The sequence below is a fragment of the Peromyscus californicus genome, unplaced genomic scaffold (assembly GCF_007827085.1).
Source record: "Peromyscus californicus insignis strain IS unplaced genomic scaffold, ASM782708v3 Scaffold_7__1_contigs__length_154581171, whole genome shotgun sequence".
Classification (NCBI taxonomy): domain Eukaryota; kingdom Metazoa; phylum Chordata; class Mammalia; order Rodentia; family Cricetidae; genus Peromyscus; species Peromyscus californicus.
This window is the reverse complement of record NW_026294595.1, coordinates 6,575,547-6,594,948: the sequence shown is the minus strand read 5'-3', so window position 1 is coordinate 6,594,948 and position 19,402 is coordinate 6,575,547. Positions and strand designations below refer to the sequence as shown.

Sequence of the window (19,402 nt, the reverse complement as noted above, 5' to 3'; positions counted from 1 at the left end):
AGCACTTTGTAAACTCCCTGGCAATGGACAGTTGAATTGAGAGCAATGGAGGGGAGGGGGGATACACAGTAATCTCACCTAATTGTGGGTGAAGAGGCCCCTCCATTTGTGGAAGGCACTGGAGAAAAGGCGGCCCTTGGATCGACGATGGGTTTTTAATATCTCCCGCTTTCCATCATTGGGCTTAAATATTTATCAGGGATTGTCTCTTGTTAAATAAACAAGAGATGTTTGGGGAGGAGTCTGGACTTCGGCTCTCTGAACATGCTGCTGGACTCAAACACACAGAGATCTGCTTGTGTTGGCCTCCTGAGTGCTGGGATCAAGGTGGTCAAGTGTGTATTTCAGCAAACAGCTTCGCTCATTTTGGGCCCACTTTCCCTCTCTGTTTTTCTGTGGGGTTCAATCAATAACCCAGGTGGACTTGAGACACCATAGCTGGGCCAGGCTAGTCTCAAATTCTCTTATGCAGCAAAAGATGACTGAACTCAATCCTCCTGCCTCCACTTTCCAAGTGCTGAGATTACAGTGCTGGATGACAGACCTGTAGAGCCACACCTGGTTTTACATCCTGCTGGGATCTAATCCAGCACCTCGTGCAAGCTGGACAAGTCACCTGCCACAGCCCAGTCCTCCAAGGATTTGGTTTGTTGTTTTGAGACAGGTCTGGTGTAACCCAGGCCTTCCTCAAACTGCCTGTGTAGCCCAGGATGATTTGAAACTCTGGTCTTTCTGCCTCCACCTCCCAGGTGCTGGGATTACAGGATTTTGCCACTTTGCCTGGTTTTGTCCACAGGTTTATTTCAGTGAGCAGCCTCACCCATTCTTAGCCTACTTCTCAGTCTCGCTGCTTTTTCTATGGGGTCTCAGTCTGTAACCCAGGAGGACTTGAACTCAAGATCCGTCCTCTATCTGCTCACTGGTCTGACAGCCCTTGTGAGCCAGTTTTTTGTTGTTGTTGTTGTTGTTGTTGTTTTAAATCTTCTCTCTGCCAATCACAAAAGCACTTTGTGCCTCTAGAAGTGTGATTAAGAGGCAGAGCTTCAGCTAGGTGGTGTTGGCACGCGCCTTTAGTCCTAGCACTCGGGAGGCAGAGGCAGGCTGGTCTCTCAGTTTGAGAACAGCCTGTTCTACAGATGTTCCAAGATGGCCAGCGATACACTATAAAAATATAATATTAAAGTAAAAGCATTTGTGTACTTAGCTCTGTCCTGGGGTGGGGGTGGTATTTTTTTTAACTGTCAGATCTGTAAGAAGTGACACTGGAGTTGTACAGCAGCCCAAGGAAAGGCTGCTATTTTCTGTGGAGCGAAGAAGAAAGCCCTGCTCGTTCGTCTACGTTCCTGCCTTAGTGAATTTCCTTTCCTCTCATTGTTTTCCTTGTTTGGTTGACTGGATTTTTGTTTGCTTTGTTTTGTTGTTTATGATAGGTTCTCACTAGATAGCCTACAGTGGCCTAAAACTCCTTTTGTAGTCCAGGCTTGCCTCTAACTCTAATTCTCCTGCCTCAGCTTCCCAATCGCTGTAAATGCATCCAAGGTTCAAGGAATACAGTTATATGCCTATGCTCAACCTAATTTCCTTTATCTTTTAACTTCCTTTTTATTTTGTGTGGGTGCTTTGCCTGTATTTGTGTCTGTGCGGCACCTTTGTATAGTGCCAGCAGAGGGCAGAAAGGGGCAGGGGGTGGGCAGGTCCCCTGGAACTGGAATTATAGGCGGTTGGTTGTGAGCTGTCATGTGGGTGCTGGGAATTGAACCCAGGTCCTCTGGAAGAGCAGGCTGTGCTCTTGACTGCTGAGCCGTCTCTCCAGCCCAAGTTCCTTTATCTTTGCCATGTCAAAGCTATAGAGGGGCTGGGATCTGGCTAAGCACTAGAGCGTTTGCTCTGTAGACAGCAGCTCTAACTGGAAACAGAAATGCAGGCATGGAGGACGAGACACTGGCAATTCCATGGGTCTACACTGGTATTATTCCACTTGTAGCAGGGAATTGTAAGTGGTATGCCTGGGCCTTGAGCATGTCACCTCTACCCTAGACCTGAGTATATTCTGCTGTCCCCAAGGGCAGGTTTCATGACTTTCCATGTGTTTATTTTATTATTTTAGGATAGGTCTCATATATCCCACACGGGGCAGAAATAAGGAAGGTAAATGATGCCATTACATCATTGCAAAATACAGGAAGCAGCCTCAACACAGCCCACCGGAGATTAGCCAAGGGTGCAGTCGTGTTTCCACACCTGGAGTACTCCACAGCTCAGAAAAGAAAATCGGCCACAGGGACATCTACATCTAACACAGCCCAGAAGGAGATCCTGGGTGGAAAGGCTTGTGGATGGGCTAGCACGGTGGCTCAGTGGGGGGGACACTTGCCCCTCCATGTATTAAAGCTGCCTTGAACTCCTGATCTGCCTCTTCCACCTGGAAAGTGCTGGGTTTACAGGCATGCACCACTATCCTATCCAGTTTATACACGCTGGAGGTCATGCCCAAGGCCTTATGCACACTAGGGAAGCACACTGCCAACTGAGTTTTAGCCCCAGCCTTCAATTCCATTCACAGACCGCGATCAACCCTGTACAAGCAGACTCCATACCATACGGCTTCCATGTACTTTTCCTTCCTGGTGCTAGGGTTGGCACACACATGTGCGTGCCATAGCATGTCTGTGGAGGTCAGAGGACAACTGCAGGAGTTGGTTCCCTCCTTCCACCAGGTGGGTCCTGGGAACCAAACACAGGTTGTTAGGCTTGGGGGCAAGCGTCCCCCCCACTGAGCCACCGTGCTAGCCCATCCACAAGGCTTTCTGCCCAGGATCTCCTTCTGGGCTGTGTTGGATGTAGATGTCCCTGTGGCCGATTTTCTTTTCTGAGCTGTGGAGTACTCCAGGTGTGGAGACACGACTGCACCCTTGGCTAATCTCCGGTGGGCTGTGTTGAGGCTGCTTCCTGTATTTTGCAATGATGTAATGGCATCATTTACCTTCCTTATTTCTGCCCCGTGTGAGCAGAACCTAAGACTAAGAAGTGAATGACTAGGTCAAGGGTGATTTGCTGTACGCATGCTCATACATATTGCTTTGTTGTGCCCAGCAGAGGAGGCAGAGGAAGTTTCTTCACTCCAGTGGCTCCTTCCCATCTTCATATCCCCTATGCTTGGCATCAGCCACCTCAGAACCTTGTGTGAACCAGAGACTGTCCTCATTCTATGGGGGGAGAAACTGAGGACCAGAGAGATAAGTGAGCACACCCAGACTTGCTCGCTAACATCTGCCCTTGCCCCCCCCCCCCCCCCCACCTGTCTGTTCCTCCAGTTCTCCCGTGGTTCCCGGGCTTGCTGTGAGACTCCAGAACGTTGCCTCCTCACCCCCGTCTCTGATTAGTTTCCTCCACAGCAAGCTGAGGTCTGAGGGAAGAGGTCTATCAGACCCTTCCTCACCTGGGTCTCTATACCTGGAATACTACAAAGAACCAGGACATTCAAACTTATCAGCAGGTTTGCACGGAAGCCTAGCATTCAGAAGTGGGGTGCATCTCTGTACCCCCGGCAGACAAGGATCCTCCATGTTCCAACATCTACACCAATGACCTACAGAGACCCCCGTTCTTAAAGAGTTCCCGATCCTTGGCAGGCCTAAACTATGGCTACTTACAGGAACCTGAGTGAAGATGAGCTCCAGGAGCACGGGCAGCTAGCTCACCAATGTCTGCAGTGCTGAAGAAACTGTCTCTCTCCCTCAGCAACCGTTACCTGAAAATGGGCTTCCTTTGGCCCTGCAATCATGCCTTCTAGAATGACTGGAGGGGGCAACTGGCATTCTCTCTCAGAACCCCTTGTGCTTCCATCCCACAGAGCAGGTGACATGGATAAATATGCCACATGCCCTCCTGAAGCCCTTTCTTCTCTGGGCTTCCTGCCACCTGCTTGTCTTCCTGTCTGTCCTGAGGGTGCACTTTGCTGGTCTCACTCTCTCTGTTCTTTGTTATCTCAGGCCTCTCTGCCACACTGGCATCCTATGTCCCAAGTCTGTGATAACTTCACCATGCCACAGACTTAACTGTCCATCACCCTCCTGGGCTCTTGCCCACATTAGCCACAGTATCTTTTTTTTTTTTTAATTTTTACCCCACTCCCCCTAGCCACAGTATCTCATGGCAGCTACCTTCTGGAATTGCCGAAGCCTGCTCAAGTTGGCCCAGGCCAACCCAACTGAAAGCATCTATCCATCTGTGGAGCCACTCGGAGGCACAGCCAGGTCTCATTCTGGGTCCTTATGCCAAGCTCCACCGTCCCCAGGCCCCCCTCCAGAGTCCATCGTTCCCTCCCAGGTCTGTCTTGCTGTCTGCCCTCTGCCCCCTAAATTCTCATTCTTAGGGTAGTTCAGGCCTGTGGGGTCCACATCCCTTATGACAAACTCCAAGCTCTGCTTCTCCCTGACTTGGACCATCACCCAGGCCAATTTGCTAATGCTCACACTTAGTGATCACTGAGCACCAACGGTTTAATCCTGTTAGCAGCCTGGACTATGATCATTCCCACTGCATAGAGCAAACTGAGGCACAGGATGTGGTGATATATTGTGTACCCTAATAAAATTTGCCTGAAGATCAGAGAACAGAACAAGCCACTAGATTAAACATAGAGGTCAGGCAGTGGTGGCACACACCTTTAATCCTAGCACTTGGGAGGCAGAGATCTGTCTGGATCTCTGAGTTCAAAGCCACCCTGGACTACATGAGATTGACTCAGTCTAGAAGAGAAACAGAGCCAGGTGGTGGCACACACCTTTAATCCTAGTACTTGGGAATCACACACCTTTAATCCCAGCACTTGAGATCTCATGCCTTTGCTTAGGAAGCACGCAGGCCTTTAATCCCAGCACTAAGAAGGAAGTGGCTGGGTGGAGAAAGGTATATAAGGTGTGAGGAGACAGGAACTAAAGCTTTTTGGCTGAAGCTTTTCAACTAAAGGTTTTTCGGCTGGACTCCTTTTGGCTAAGGACTCAGAGACATTCAGTCAGAGGATTCGTGGAGTTGGTGAGGTAAGATGTGGCAGTGGCTTGTTCCTTTGTCTCTCTGATCTTGCAGCATTTACCCCAATATCTGGCTCCAGGTTTATTATTAAAAGACCATTTAGCAGCCGGGCGGTGGTGGCGCACGCCTTTAATCCCAGCACTCGGGAGGCAGAGCCAGGCGGATCTCTGTGGGTTCGAGGCCAGCCTGGGCTACCAAGTGAGTTCCAGGAAAGGCGCAAAGCTACACAGAGAAACCCTGTCTCGAAAAACCAAAAAAAAAAAAAAAAAAAAAAAAGAGACCATTTAGCAATTCGTGTTACAACAGGAGGCTACTCAACCAGCCTGGGTCACATGGAGAATGAGGACGGGGTCTTTATATTGGTCTGTCCCTCTGGCCTGGATCATTCAAGTCTGCATGACTGATCTCCACTGTTTCAGGACATTCGCTCCTGTTACCTGCCAACCTTTTGTCCCTTTGGTACTTTGAAGCATGTGGTTGTATTACCATTTCCAAAGAAATACTTCTCTGGGCCAGGGGAGATGATTCAGTGGGTTCAGTGCCTGCATTTGAGACAACTGATCCCACAGCACCTGGGAGGCAAAGGCAGGTGGGTCTCTGAGAGTTTGAGGCCAGCCTGGTCTACAGAGTGAGTTTCAGAGGGCTTGGGGAAAGGAAGGCATCATTCCTGAATCCCTGGCCTGCACCTTGTTTGTTTATTGATCCTTTGTGGATTTTACATCATACTTTCTGATCCCATTTATCTCCCTGTCCCCTCCAATCTGCCCTCAGCTCTTGCAACCTCCGCCCGCCAAAAAACAAACAAAACAGAAACAAAAACCAAACAAAAAAGACAGAAGAATCTTGTTCTGGAAGCCTCTTGAGTCAGTTTATCCTTTACTGGCCTGCACTTTGTTTTTGAGACAGAGTTTCTCTGTGTGGCTCTGGCTGTCCTGGAACTCACTTGGTAGCCCAGGCTGGCCTCGAACTCACAGAGATCCACCTGCCTCTGCCTCTCGAGTGCTGGGATTGAAGGCGTGCGCCACCACCGCCCGGCTGCAAGTTCTTTCTAGACATGGTACAGCTCTGGGATGAGTGCACGTGTCTTGCCTCATGTAACCCTCACGATTGTTTCTAAGGAAGGTTGTGCTCTGAGCCCCATTTCCCAGGGAAGACAGAGACTTAGTCATTTACAGGCTCCATCCCGGGCCCTACCTGACTCCTGCCCCACCTGCTCCACGTTGCTAGGTCAGGTCACTGCAGTCACCTGCTCAGTGGGGATCAGGCCTTAGCTGGGGGTCTCACCTGCCTCCTGTATAACACAGGTGACACTAGTCTGCTCCTGAGACCCCGAGACTCCAGTGTCGCCTAGTAATACACTGGGCAGGGCTTCTGAGGGTCCCTGTAAAGTGGAGCTGCACAGTGAGCAGGGTTCCTTACATCATCTGCTCAGGAGAGTGTCTGGTGACAGGGCCTTCCCTGGGGGCTGCAGTGGTTACCATCCTCGAGCCTGGAGGCCTATTTACCCACAAGAAAGTAACACAAGCAACACAAGGTTCCTGGGATCTCCTACCTGAAAGGAAGCGGTCTTAGATTCGCAAGTACTCCCTGGTGGACCTTTCCAAGCCATGGTTGCTTCCCTCGATGACTTCTCAGCTCCAGGCCAGGACCTGAGCAGGTATCTGGCACTCTTCATTACCTGCTCCCCTAGTGGGTGGGGTACTAGTGACTCACAAGTTGAGGTGCCTCTGGCCAAGCCAGTTCTACCCATCTGTAGTTGGACTGCAGGCCCTGCTTGGGAGGCTCCCAAGGCCTCTCTTACCCTCTCCACCAGTGGTGGTTTTACCCCATAGGTTCCCGCCTCCATCCTGAGCACAGCCCAGTAACCTTCCTGGGCGTCATCCTAGCTGGCCTGTCCACTCCAGGGCTAGCTGGACTCCCCTTGTGGGTTAAATAACAACTAGATGGAGGTTAAAGGTGAGCGGCAGGAGGGGGTAGGTGGAAGGAGGGGTATACGGGAGATGGCCAAGCCCTCGGGGTGGCCTTTCTGCCCAGGGGAGACTGGCTCTGCCTGGCTTCTTCTGTCACACCTACCCTTGTAGTTGGACCCATTTGGTTCTTGTCCTCCCTAGCAGATGAGTGGAGCCAGAGAAGGGAATACAGGTAGGGCATGGGGGATGAGGTGACCTTGACCTCATCTATTAGAAGAGAGGCCTTGTTTTACCAGCTCAGTCGAAAAAACCAACCAACCAAAAAACAAACAAACCAACCAACCAACCACCCACCCAGGAGACATGAAGCAGCCCCTAGACTGCAGGGGACATCGAGAATGAGTCCAGGGTTTCCTAGTGTTTCCCTAACTCGGTCTTCTGTGTGTCAGATTAGCACAGCTGACACTGTCTAGGAGCTGGGAACAAGACCCGTGCCTCCCTCCACAGATGGGGACAATACACATGTCACATCAGGGTATCAGGGTTGGATAATGAAGCAGGCTTTCCCTGCAGTGACATCGGAGAAAGGGATAAGGAAGGGGCAGCTTGGCTAGCTGCTTCCGGGACTTTACAGAAACTTGAAGTTCGTCATGTGCGTGGGTTGTGGCCATCACATCGCACATGTGAAGGTCAGACAACCTGGGGGCTCCGTGACTCAGTTCTTCTACTGCGTGGGTTGCCGGGATGGAACTCAGGTCAGGAGGCTTGGTCAGGGGTCTTCATCGAGCCATGTCAACAACCCTGCTTCCTGCTTCATCACATGGGTAAAACCATTAACTAAAGGAGCAAACACAGACACATGGAAGGACAGAGCCACACGCCTGCACAAGTTCAGAAGGCTGTGGCCAGCCTCACCAGCCTGAGGCTTTTGCTTCCACACCAAACCCTGACTCTCAGCTGCTCTGTACTTCCTTTCCTCAGTCTACATTTTGAGGGCATGGTGTGTGTAGTGGATGTGTGTGTGCACTTATGCTTGTGGGTGTGTACAATGTTCACATGTGTGTGCTAGTGTGTGGAAACCAGAGGTTGACAGGTGTCATCCTCAACTGCTTTTGTTTTGTGACAGGGTCTCTCACTGAACCTGGGAATTCCTGACTCACCTGACTGGCCAACAAGCCACAGAAACCCTACCTTCACCTCAGTGCCTGGGTGACTGGCAAGAAGCGTGTTCTGTGCAGGTGCTGGGGGTCGAACTCAGGCCCTTCCGCTTGTACAGCGAGCACTTTGCTGACTGAGCCACCTCCCCAGTCCTTCCCTTTTTTTGAGTCTGAACCTACTGGAGCATGAGCTCCAGGGGATAGGGGTAGGCCCGTACTGTGTTCCCATTCATAAAACAGCCCTGTAGCTAAAGCTGCTGCTGTCGTTCCCCACTCCTGCCATTTCAAGTCTGCAGTGTCTTGCACATGGGTCAAGCCTGAGGGTTTATGAGCCAAAGCAGCCTTGGCCCAGCCGCTCACCACCACTGCTCACAGGACACTTGCCAACACCAAGCCCAGTACAGTGGGGCACTGTGGATTTGCCTTCTGAGGGTGAGAAGTGCTGTGGAAGGTACCCACCCAGGAGGGGAGAACAAGACAACCACCTACAGTGTTGGGTGGTAAAGAATCAAGACAGCCGGGCGGTGGTGGCACACGCCTTTAGTCCCAGCACTCGGGAGGCAGAGCCAGGCGGGTCTCTGTGCGTTCAAGGCCAGCCTGGTCTACAAAGTGAGTTCCAGGAAAGGAGCAAAACTACAGAAAAACCCTGTCTCGAAAAACCAAAAAAAAATCAAGACAGACAGCGTCCTGGCAGACCAAATCCTAGGACAAAAGCTGAGAATTAAATGCAGAAAATACAGCCACTTACTGAAAAAAAAAAAAATCAACTTTTAATTTTAACCAACAAAACTGCATCCAGGAATGTCTCTGAACTGAAGGAACACGATAAAATTATCCCTTTGAAGAAACCAAGAGTTCTCACCAGCCCCATGCTCCTGAGGTCTACGCCAAAAGTAGCCCATTTCTGAGGTGCCTCTGTCCCTCAAATTTCTCATCCCCAGGCAGGGCTGGGAATGGTGAGGGGGCTGTACCCTCCTCCCGCGGTGCAGGGAGTTCTTAGAACGTCACAGTGGGTGAGTTTCTCCCACCTTACTTCCTGTCCAAGCTGAGACCCTCCAGAGAGGGGCAGGCAGGCTGGCCCTGGCACCCTCCAGGACTCGCAGCCAATGTTCCACTCCAGTCCACTCAGGTAGCTGTTCCTAGCGCCCAGGGTGGGGAGAAAATCTACTAGAGGAGAAAAATCTCAAACGTTCCACCATGTCACATGTCCCAGTCACACAGCAGAGGAGCAATCCTTCTCCTCCACCACCTACGAAGAGCCCTAGCGCCTGCCTCAGAAGACGCGCTCAAATTCCGTCTGGTTGGTAGTAGCTGGATTTCGGCTCTGGTTGGTGGACTGCTGAGTGATCTGGCTGCCCTTTCGCCGGGGCGGTGCCAGGTACTCAAACATTGAGGTCAGGTGGGTAGACAGCATGCCCTTGAGGTCTGAGGGCATGGGGTCTGACCAGAAGAAGTCATGGTTGAGTGCGTCGTCACTGTCAATCCGCTGTGCAGGGTCGAGCACCAGCAGCTTGTCGATGAGGTCCAGAGCATAGGGGTCACGGACGTAGGCCTTCAGCCGGTCCTTCACCTTCCGCTTCTGGCCCTTGACCAGTTCCAGCTTTTCAAAGAGCTCATACTTATCCACATTCGGCCACACCTGAAAGAGGTGCCCAGGAGAAAACAGGGTTGGAGGGAAAGGATGCTCATCTAAGGCGCCGGGCTTTGGATTTGCTAAAACCACCTCTCCCTCATGCTCCCTACGCCCCTACCCCAAAGAACCAGATGTCTTCAAGAAGAAAGCAGTGGTCAATCCAGACATGGCATATTCCCTAGTGTCCGGGCATTTTATACAAGTCACCTGGGATAAATGTGCCAGCCCCTGCTCAAGGACATTCCTGCTCACCAAAAAAGCTTTAAATTGCCCCCAAAATCTCATGTGTTGTAAGGCTTGGTCCCGAGCTGGTGGTTCTATTGGTTTTTTTGTTTTGTTTTGTTTTGGTTTGGGTTTTTCGAGACAGGGTTTCTCTGTGTAGCTTTGCGCCTTTCCTGGGACTCACTTGGTAGCCCAGGCTGGCCTTGAACTCACAGAGATCCGCCTGGCTCTGCCTCCCGAGTGCTGGGATTAAAGGCGTGTACCACCACCGCCCGGCCTGGTGGTTCTATTGGAAGGTGGTGGAAACTTCAGGGAGGTGGAAGCCAAATGGGAAAATGTATCCCATGAGGCATTTTGAATATCATTTGGTGGTAAGCCAGTGTGCCACCCCACTGGCCCCTGCTCTTCTGCGTCCTCACTGCCATGACCACACCTCTGCTCTCCTGTGAACTCTCTGCCAGGATATTTAGCAGCATCTCAGCACCAAAGCAAAAGCTAAGCAAGCATGGGCTGAAGCTTCTGAACAAAGCCAACCTTTCCACTTCTGTCCCCAGGCACTGACAGCAACAGAAAGCTAATACAACACGCCCATAAAACCAACAGGCTCAGGAGTGAGAGAGCGTCCGTAAGGCCCTGAACGGCAGGCCCACATCCTCCATCAACCAGCCTCTTCTCCATGAAGGATTGACTTCACTCTTGACTACTGGCCAGAGGGACCTGGATCTCTGCACCCCTAAGACGATTCAGTTTGGCTACGTACCTCTGGGGTTATGGAGCCACAGAGCTGGCTGATGAGGGCAAGCTGGTGCTGCTCCGTGTTGCCCTGCATGATAGGGCTGCGAGTCCACATCTCTGCCATGATGCACCCAGCACCCCACAGGTCAATGGGGGGGCCGTAGTCCCGCTCTCCTGAGAAGAAGAGTGTACCAGGTGGGCCCTTTAAGCCCCAGGGCCTCCTGAGACTTGATGTCCCAGGGCTGATGGCTCAAGAGGCCCTGGCAATGGAGGCTGCGGCCAGGTAGGTACCTGGCCCCTGCCACCCTCTGTCCTCACCGAGCAACAGCTCCGGGGGCCGGTACCACAATGTCACCACTCGGTTGGTATAGCGGTTGGGCTGGCTGTTCTTAGCTAGGCTGAATGCACGGGCCAGTCCAAAATCCGCCAGCTTCAGGACCCCATCCCGGGTGATGAGCACATTGGCAGCCTTCATATCCCTGTGCAGGATCTTCAGGGAGACACGAGAGCTCAGTCAGGTTTCACAGGGTCCTTTAGTCCCAGCCACACAGCCGTAAAGGACAGCGGCACCCCCAGTACCTCCAGCCCCTACCTTGTTCCTGTGGATGTAGTAGAGTCCATTCAACAGCATCTGCATCACCCTCTTGATCTCAGACAGTGTGAACTTGACTAAGACATTGCTCAGCAGCCCAGCAAGGTCATGCTCACAGAAGTCAAACACCAGATAGATACTGCCCTTGCAACGGTTATAGGGGGAAGCTGATACAGAATGAGTGGAGGGAAAAAATGTCAAAGATCTTCCCCCATTTCATTTTTCCACAGTCAACTCCCAACCCTCCAACCCACAGACACCCATGAGTGGTCACGAAAGCACCAACTCCAATGAAAGGAAGATCAGAGGAACCTATGTGGTAAATCTGAGCCAGGAGGAGGCAATTTAAGCACATCTACCTCAGGGGTGGAAACAAAGCCTCATTAGCTCACAAGATCAAAGCAACACACCTTTGGTTCGACAAATCTCAATTAGGTTGACCACATTCTCATGTTTTAGGAGCTGAAGAATCTTGATTTCCCGCAAGGCTGTGATGGGGAACTAGGGGGGAGAAAGAGGAAGTAGTCAGTGTGCAGTAGACCAAGGAACTGGCCAAGGGTGAGGTCTACACTAAGGAACAGAGGTTGAAAGGCAGGTGAGAGTATGGTTTCTGTGTGATGGTTCCTGTCTGTAATCCAATCTCATTACCCAGGAGTCACAGACAGGCTGGGTTAAGATCCTGCCTCAAGCCGGGCAGTGGTGGTGCACGCCTTTAATCCCAGCACTCGGGAGGCAGAGCCAGGCGGATCTCTGTGAGTTCGAGGCCAGCCTGGACTACCAAGTGAGTCCCAGGAAAGGCGCAAAGCTACACAGAGAAACCCTGTCTCGAAAAACCAAAAAAAAAAAAAAAAAAAGATCCTGCCTGAAGAGGTAGGGAGAGAAAAGTTGTATACGTCGATCTGCAGTCAGCCTTTGCAAAGTATAAGTACAATAATATGAACATCTCAAAGAGCTGCTAGATTTTACCATCTAAATCAGGCTGGCCTTGAACTTGTTTGTGAACCATCCTTATCCTTCAGCCTGAGTACTGGGATTATAATCATAAACTTCTATGCCGGGCTAGGAATTTATTTCAGAGAACCCAAACAGGGATAAGTCTCTATCACCAACACTAGTGGGTAAAGATCAAGAAACTTCCTGGAACTAGAGATAGTTGAATGGTTAAGAACACTGGCTATGGCCAGGCCTAATGGCCCATGCCTTTAATCTCAGCAGATACAGTTGGATCTCTGTGAGTTCAAGGCCAGTTTGGTCCACACAGTGAGTTCAAAGACAGCGGGGCTATTCGGAGAGATCCTGCATCAAACAAACACAACTTACATATAAAGACCCCGTTTCAAAAACAAAAAAACAGACAGACAAAAAACACTGGCTAGAGGACCAAGGTTCAATTCTCAGCACCCACATGGTGGCTCACAACTTTTTTTTTTAAGTTTTTCGAGACAGGGTTTCTCTGTGTAGCTTTGCGCCTTTCCTGGAACTCACTCTGTAGACCAGGCTGGCCTCGAACTCACAAAGATCCGCCTGGCTCTGCCTCCCGAGTGCTGGGATTAAAGGCGTGCGCCACCACCGCCCGGCTGGCTCACAACTTTTTAACTCAAGTCCCAAAGGTCCCAACACAGCTTTCTGGCCTCCTCAGGCATGAGGTAAGCATGTGGTACAGAGATATGCATGAAAACAAAACACTCATACACATAAAATAAACTAAAAAAGTTTTTTCTTTACCAATAAAGTGGTTGGGTAGGGGCAACACACTTTCAAAACATAGCCTTGAACTTAATCGCCTTTTAAAAGGCCTGTGCACGCATTTTAAGGCCTCTCTTCACACAAAACACAAATTAAACGTTAAGCTAAAAGTGTTTTAAAAGGCGTGACTTCTGGAGTCAACATGCACTGCATGCAAAGTACAGGCTCCCTTACTTGGTCCCCGCCAAACTTTGCCACTTAAAACTCAAAGTGGAAAGCCAAAGTACTTGTTACGTGGAAAATCGCAAAATACTAGGTATAAACAGAATCTCAGCACAAAACCCTTTGAAGCAGGAGTGTGAAAGCCGACACAGTTTGGAAGGCCCGCCCAGTGGATCATACTCACCCCCTCCTTCTCATTCTCCATCAACACTTTCTTCAGAGCCACCTTCTGGCCCGTCTGACGGTGCTTGGCTTTAAACACTTCCCTGCAGGCACAGAAAAAGACCCAGGAGAGTCCATCAGGCACTTCCGCAGGGCTCGCCCCTCCCCCACGCGGAGAGGGGCGCAGAAGACCAGACACAAGGCGGGGCGCGGCCTGCAACTCCCGGGCGCCGCTACTCTCCGCACCTCGTGTCTTCCGTCCCCCTCCCAGCCTCCGCGCTCTCCCCTCGGGCCCTGCTCCGTCCCCGGGAGTGTCTCCCGAAGATTCCGCTCACATCCTGAGCGCCTCTCGGGAACCCCACCCCACCCCCATCCCGGGCCTCAGGCTCCTCCCCGCTAGTCAGCTCGGTTAGGCCGGGGCCGTCTGCGGCGCGGCCTAGCGGGACCAGGCAGCAGCCGGGTTAACAGAAGCTTCCGGACCACCTCGGTCCGGACCCCGGACATCCCGACGTTTGTCCTGGAAAGTACAGGTCCTGGGCTCCCCGCCCCACGCGACCTAATCTTACCCGAATGTGCCTTGGCCGATCTTGGCAAGTTTCTCGTATTTGGTGACCTCATCGCAAAACGGGCATTCCACTGAGTCGTACTGCTTGGCCATGGCCGCCTCCAGCGCGCCGCCGCCGCCGCCGCCGCCCCCAGCCGCAGCTCCCGCCGCTCCCGGTCCCGCCACACTCCAGGCCCCTCCGCGGCCGCGCCACTTCCGCCTCCAAGGCCACTTCCGGCCTCGAGGTGCCGATCCCGCCTCTTCCGGTCTCCGCCCGCCGCCAGGCCCCCTGGGACTTGTAGTTCCCGAGAGGCCAGGGGGAGCCGGAGCTGCAGAGGAGCCTCCGCCGCCGCCACTACCCCCGCCTCCGCCGCCGCCGCCAGTGCTGTTGGCGGCTCCGATCGGGGGCGCAGGGAGCCGTGGCGCTGGGGCTGGGGCTCGCGGCGGTGCGTCCCGCTGCATTGGCCCGGGCCGCGCTGCTGCCGAAGCTGCTGCCGCTCTGGCTCCCGATCCGGGGCCAGCCGCAGTGCCCTGCTCCTCCTCCTCCGACGGCGCCGCCTCCGCCGGGCTGCGCGGGGCGGCGGGTGGGGGGAGGAAGGCCTGGGGAGGGGTGGGGGCGGGGGCTCCCTGGCCAAGCCCGGCCCGGGGCAGCCGGGCAAGGGGGCGAGACGGGAAGAGCCGAAGAGGAGGCGGCCCGAAAGCCCGGGACGGGGCGCGTTATAAAGGGGGAGGTGCCCGTCCTGGCCTCCCCTCCCCCTCTGCCCGCCCCCTCCCTCCTCCTCCCACCCTCCGCGGCCGCACCTGCCGCCGCCGCCTCCCGCCCACCCGCTCCCAGTCCAGCGTCCGCCGTCGGCGCGTCACGGCCAGCAGCCCCTCCTCTGCCTTTGGAGGTGGGGCCCTGCACTAGACACCTGCCTGCGGCGCCCTGCCTCGTGCCTCAGTTTACCCCCCCCCTCCAATGCCAGCTGCCACCGAATGCCCCCTCTTCCGGGGCTGAGAATGTGCTCCCGGTGAGGCGAAGGCGGGAAGTGCCGAGGGAGCGGCCTGAGCCCCTAGGAAGAGAGAACTGCCCCCGCTGCCACCTCCGTCGTCTCAGTCACCCGCCGTTGACATGGCAACTGACGGCCGCCAGGGGGCGCGGCGACACTGGAGGCGGAGAGCGAGCAACGCTCAGGCCTAAACCCTGGATCTTGTGTTATCAGGGAGGCAGGGATGAGACCCGAATCCTCCTTCACCGAGCTGCTCCAGAGCTTGTCTGTGCTGGGTCAGTCATCGCAAAAATAGTTAACATTGATCCAGCACTCCTGTGTGCTTTAGAAATGCTGGGCGTTCCGGTTGAATCCTGTACCAATCCTGTGACCAATCCTGTGACCAAGGTTCACTAACCCATTTTACAGAAGAAATTGCAACGCAACTCAGATCGGAGGTTGCCTGCTCAAGGTGGCACCGTGACAAGGCTGGCTTTAGCTATGAAGAGGTTTCTCATGCTCCATTTTTACAGTGAGTTTGAGGCCCGGTGTCCTTACGTAGGCGATACCCACTGCTCACCCTAAGACCCTTCCAGTCATACCCTCCTCCACCATCATCTTCCTGTTTCCAGGACCCTCCAGATGCAAGCCAGCGAAGCCATGTTTTCTATCTTCCCAGTCTGTCCCCTTCTTTCCATCAGCTCCTCTCCCAAAGATGGACCCCGAGTCCTGCTTCCCCCAGCCTAGCTTCTCCACCTGTCCCACTCCAATCTATTCCAGATCATTCTGAAGTCTGTTATGTCTCCTACAGTCTTGAAATTCTGAGTGTGACACTGAGGATCCTTCCAGCCTTCACCTCCTGGGCTGTGGTCCTGAAAGCTACCTGCCGTTTACCCATTTCCCAAGCCCACTTGCCTTCATAGCTGCGACCCTCCCCAGGGTTGGCTGCAGGGAGCCTTCCTGTTTGCTCATTTTTTGTTTGAGTGAGACCAGGGTCATGTTATACAGTCCTGGCTGGTCTGGTGCACTGCTTTCCAGTTTTATCCCGCATTGTCTAGGCTTGAAGCATCTTGGAAAGCGGAATGGTTTTGGTGACCCTGGTGTCCAGGAGTACCTGCTGTGAGACAGGTCCTGCCAAGGAGGCCTTTCAAGGCACTCCATAGGGCCAGCTGGGGCGTCCCGAAATCAAACTGCATGTCAGGCAATGACCTGGAGCCCACCTTCATGGATCCACTGCTTATCTGAAGTAGGAAGTTGGGAGGGGAAAGAAAATCAGGGACAAGGGGGAGTCATTTCAATAATTACAATTATAGAAAGAAAGTAAGTGGCTAAGCCCTATATAGCCTTGTACAGGGCGTTGTTTCTGTTGTCAGTCTTATGCAGAGGGCATTACTCTTACCTCCACTGTGCAAAATAAGGACCTTGACGCACAGAGGTGAGATTGTTGGACCATGGTCACACAGCTAGCCAGTGGCCACACTGGTTTTGAAACAGGTAAGTTTGGAATAAACTCCAGTTACTTATGTCAAGGTCCCTCCCACCCTGGGTTCAGAGTGAAACCAGGGCAAAACTCGGGTACAGTATCACCTGCCTTGGTGATCATGGGGGATGTGGTAGGTAACAGTGCATCGATGGGTGGGGGCTGTCATGGGCTTTGTGTGGGTGTTACTATCAGATTTCTAGGCTATAGGCTGGTGCCTGTTTCTCATGAGCCCTCCCTAAGTCACATCCTGTGGGCAGAGAGCGGGTTTAGCAGAATTTCCTGTGATGTTGTCACCTTTACCCCCGACAAGAGCCTTGACATCTTCCAGTCACTTCCCCTCAGAAGCGAGGGCCCTCAGCCCTCCACAGGAGAAGCAAGAATGGTCAGTGGCTTTGGAAGGCTGCCCCGGTCTGGAGCCTCAGTCCTTCACAGCTGGTAAATCCAGGAGGGCAGTGGAGAGAAATTAGCCATTTTGAATCCGCTTGGCTTCTGCTTTGTTGGCTTCGAATATTGCCTGCTTTCTGTGGATTGCCAAAACCACCAAAGCCCATCACGTGACCCAACCTCAGTAACGGCCTGCTGACTGACTGGCTGATGACACCCCAGGAGAGTCTCTTCTGTGGCCATTTAACAGCTAAGGAAGCCAGGCCTGGTGGACTGGAATCCCAGCTACTAAAGAAATTGAAACAGGAAGGTTGAAAGTTCAGGGCTTGTCTGGGCTAAAGAGCAAGTTCAAGGCCAGTTTAGAATCTCAGTGAGACCTTGTCTAAAAAATGAAAAAACAAAGCCAGGCATGGTGGCGCACGCCTTTAATCCCAGCACTCGGGAGGCAGAGGCAGGTGGATCTCTGAGTTCGAGGCCAGCCTGGGCTACAGAGTGAGTTCCAGGATAGCCAGGGATACACAGAGAAACCCTGTCTCAAAAAATAAAAAATAAGCCAGGTGGTGGCAGCGCATACATTTAATCCCAGAACTTGGGAGGTAGAAGCAGATGGATCTTTGTGAGTTTGAGGCCAGTGTAGTCTACAAAGCGAGTTCCAAGATAGTTGGGACTATTACACAGATAAACCCTGTCTCAAAAAAACCAATAAATAAATAATAATTTTTTTTTTAAAGCCCGTAGTAAAGTGCTTTTCTAGGCTGGCCTTGAACTCACAAAGCTCCACCTGCCTCTGCCTCCAGAGTGCTGGGATTAAAGGCGTGCTCCCCTAGCTGAACTCCATCCAGCCTTTGACTTTACCAGGTGTAGCAGTTTAAATAAGAATGGCCTCTGTATATTTGAATGCTTAATTATCAGAGTGGAACTGTTTGAAAGGATTAGAAGGACTAGAAGGTGTGGCCTTAATGGAATGGACATGGTCTTGTTAGAGGAAGTGTGTTACTGGGGGTGGGCTTTGAGGTTTTAAAGGTCCAAGCCAGGCCCTGTCTCTTTCTGTCTGCTGTCTACAGAACGTAGCTCTCGGCTACTGCTCTACTGCCATGTATGGTGCCATGGTCCTGCCATGCTCCCTGCCATGATGGTAACAGACTAAGCCTCTGGAAGTGTAAGCAAGCCCATCGTTAAATGCTTTCTTTCCTAAGAGTTGCTTTGGCCATGGCATCTCTTCACAGCAACAGAACACTGTCTAAAATACCTGCACCGTTTTCCTCTCCCAAGCTTGGATGTGGCTAGGGTCTGTTGGAGGCGAAGTGAAAGCAGGCTCATGAGGTGGGAGCTGTACGCGGGTATATTCACTCGCTGAGGGATGCAGAACAGAGAACAGTGTGTGATACCCAGGGCCCCATCCAACCATGGAAGTTCTCTCCCACTGGTTTCGCTGCCTCTGCTTGGCCTTGTGTTGACCCACATCCTCTCCCTAAGTGTCACCGTAGTCCTAGGAGGCTGCTATGATTGGATCCAGGTGACCGAAGGAGAAACAGGCTCAGTAGCCAGGCTCGGCCACACAACCAAAGAGCTGTGGGGCTGGGATTCAAACCTGGGTCTCTGCTACACTGCCTTTTGATTTGTTGATTCTGCTTTTTTGTTTCGTTTCAATTTTCTTTTTTTTTGGTTTTTTGAGACAGGGTTTCTCTGTAGTTTTGCGCCTTTCCTGGAACTCACTTTGTAGACCAGGCTGGCCCGGAACTCACAGAGATCCGCCTGCCTCTGCCTCCCGAGTGCTGGGATTAAAGGCGTGCACCACCACCGCCCGGCTCGTTTCGGATTTTTTTGAGACAGAGTCTCTGTGTAGCTCTGGCAGTCCTGGAACTCACTATGTAGACCAGGCTGGCCTCAAACTCACATAAATCCTCCTGCCTCTGCCTCCTGAGTGCTAGGATTAAAGGCGTGCACCACTGCTGGCTTTTTTTTTTTTTCCTCTCTTTTTCTTTCTTTTTGGTTTTACAGTGCCTTTAATATCAGGTGGCTAATCACCAGATTGTGATGAGTACGCATCTACAGTATAGCCCCAGAGCAGGGCTAGTATGGACTAGGAAGACCCATTCCTTTTCCAAGAAGCAGTGTTTTTATTTCGGAGGGGTGGGGGGTGTGGAGGGAGTGGGGGACAGCATTAGCTCAGTCCTGCACAGGAGGGACTGGCGGGGATCAAAAGACTAAGGGACTAGAGGGGGTGTGGCCTGGCAGTTCAGGTCAAGCCTAGTCCTCCTGGCGAAGGGTCAGGACTCCAGCAGAGGGCTGCCTGGGTGGGACCCCCAGCACGGGCTGTGGAGGGACTGCAGGACAGCCACGAGCCAGCAGGTCTCCCTGACCACACTTCCAACGGCCACTTAAAGCAGCACAAAGGGGCTCTGAGCACAGCTTCCTCACCACACTGAGCCCATTCATTCTCCCAGGGACACCAGCAGCTACCCTGGCGCCTGGGCCAACGGCACGCCTGGCCCTGACAGGGCGTCTGTGCCATGGCAACAGACACTCTAAAATCCAGCTTCCCAGGTCTCCTACCATGTGCCTACCTACCCACCGTGGTTGGCTGGCCCGGCCTGGCCCACTGTGCTCCTTGCCCATGTGACCACTCTTCGTCCACAGAGCCAGGGCTTGCTGAGGGCCATGGTGTGC

The 19,402-nt window shown here is 52.7% G+C and overlaps 1 protein-coding gene across 1 annotated transcript; it reads right to left on the bottom strand.

Moving 5' to 3' along the window:
- Nucleotides 1-8,849: 8,849 nt before the first annotated feature.
- Cdk9 (cyclin dependent kinase 9) lies at nucleotides 8,850-14,466 on the bottom strand. Its single transcript, XM_052725334.1, has 7 exons — nucleotides 13,920-14,466; nucleotides 13,376-13,457; nucleotides 11,694-11,784; nucleotides 11,284-11,450; nucleotides 11,010-11,181; nucleotides 10,717-10,865; nucleotides 8,850-9,740 (listed from the first exon to the last, which is right to left on the bottom strand). Exons 1-7 carry the CDS (start codon nucleotides 14,357-14,359, stop codon nucleotides 9,375-9,377), a joined length of 1,467 nt encoding a protein of 488 aa, XP_052581294.1. The 5' UTR covers nucleotides 14,360-14,466; the 3' UTR covers nucleotides 8,850-9,374.
- Nucleotides 14,467-19,402: the final 4,936 nt, after the last annotated feature.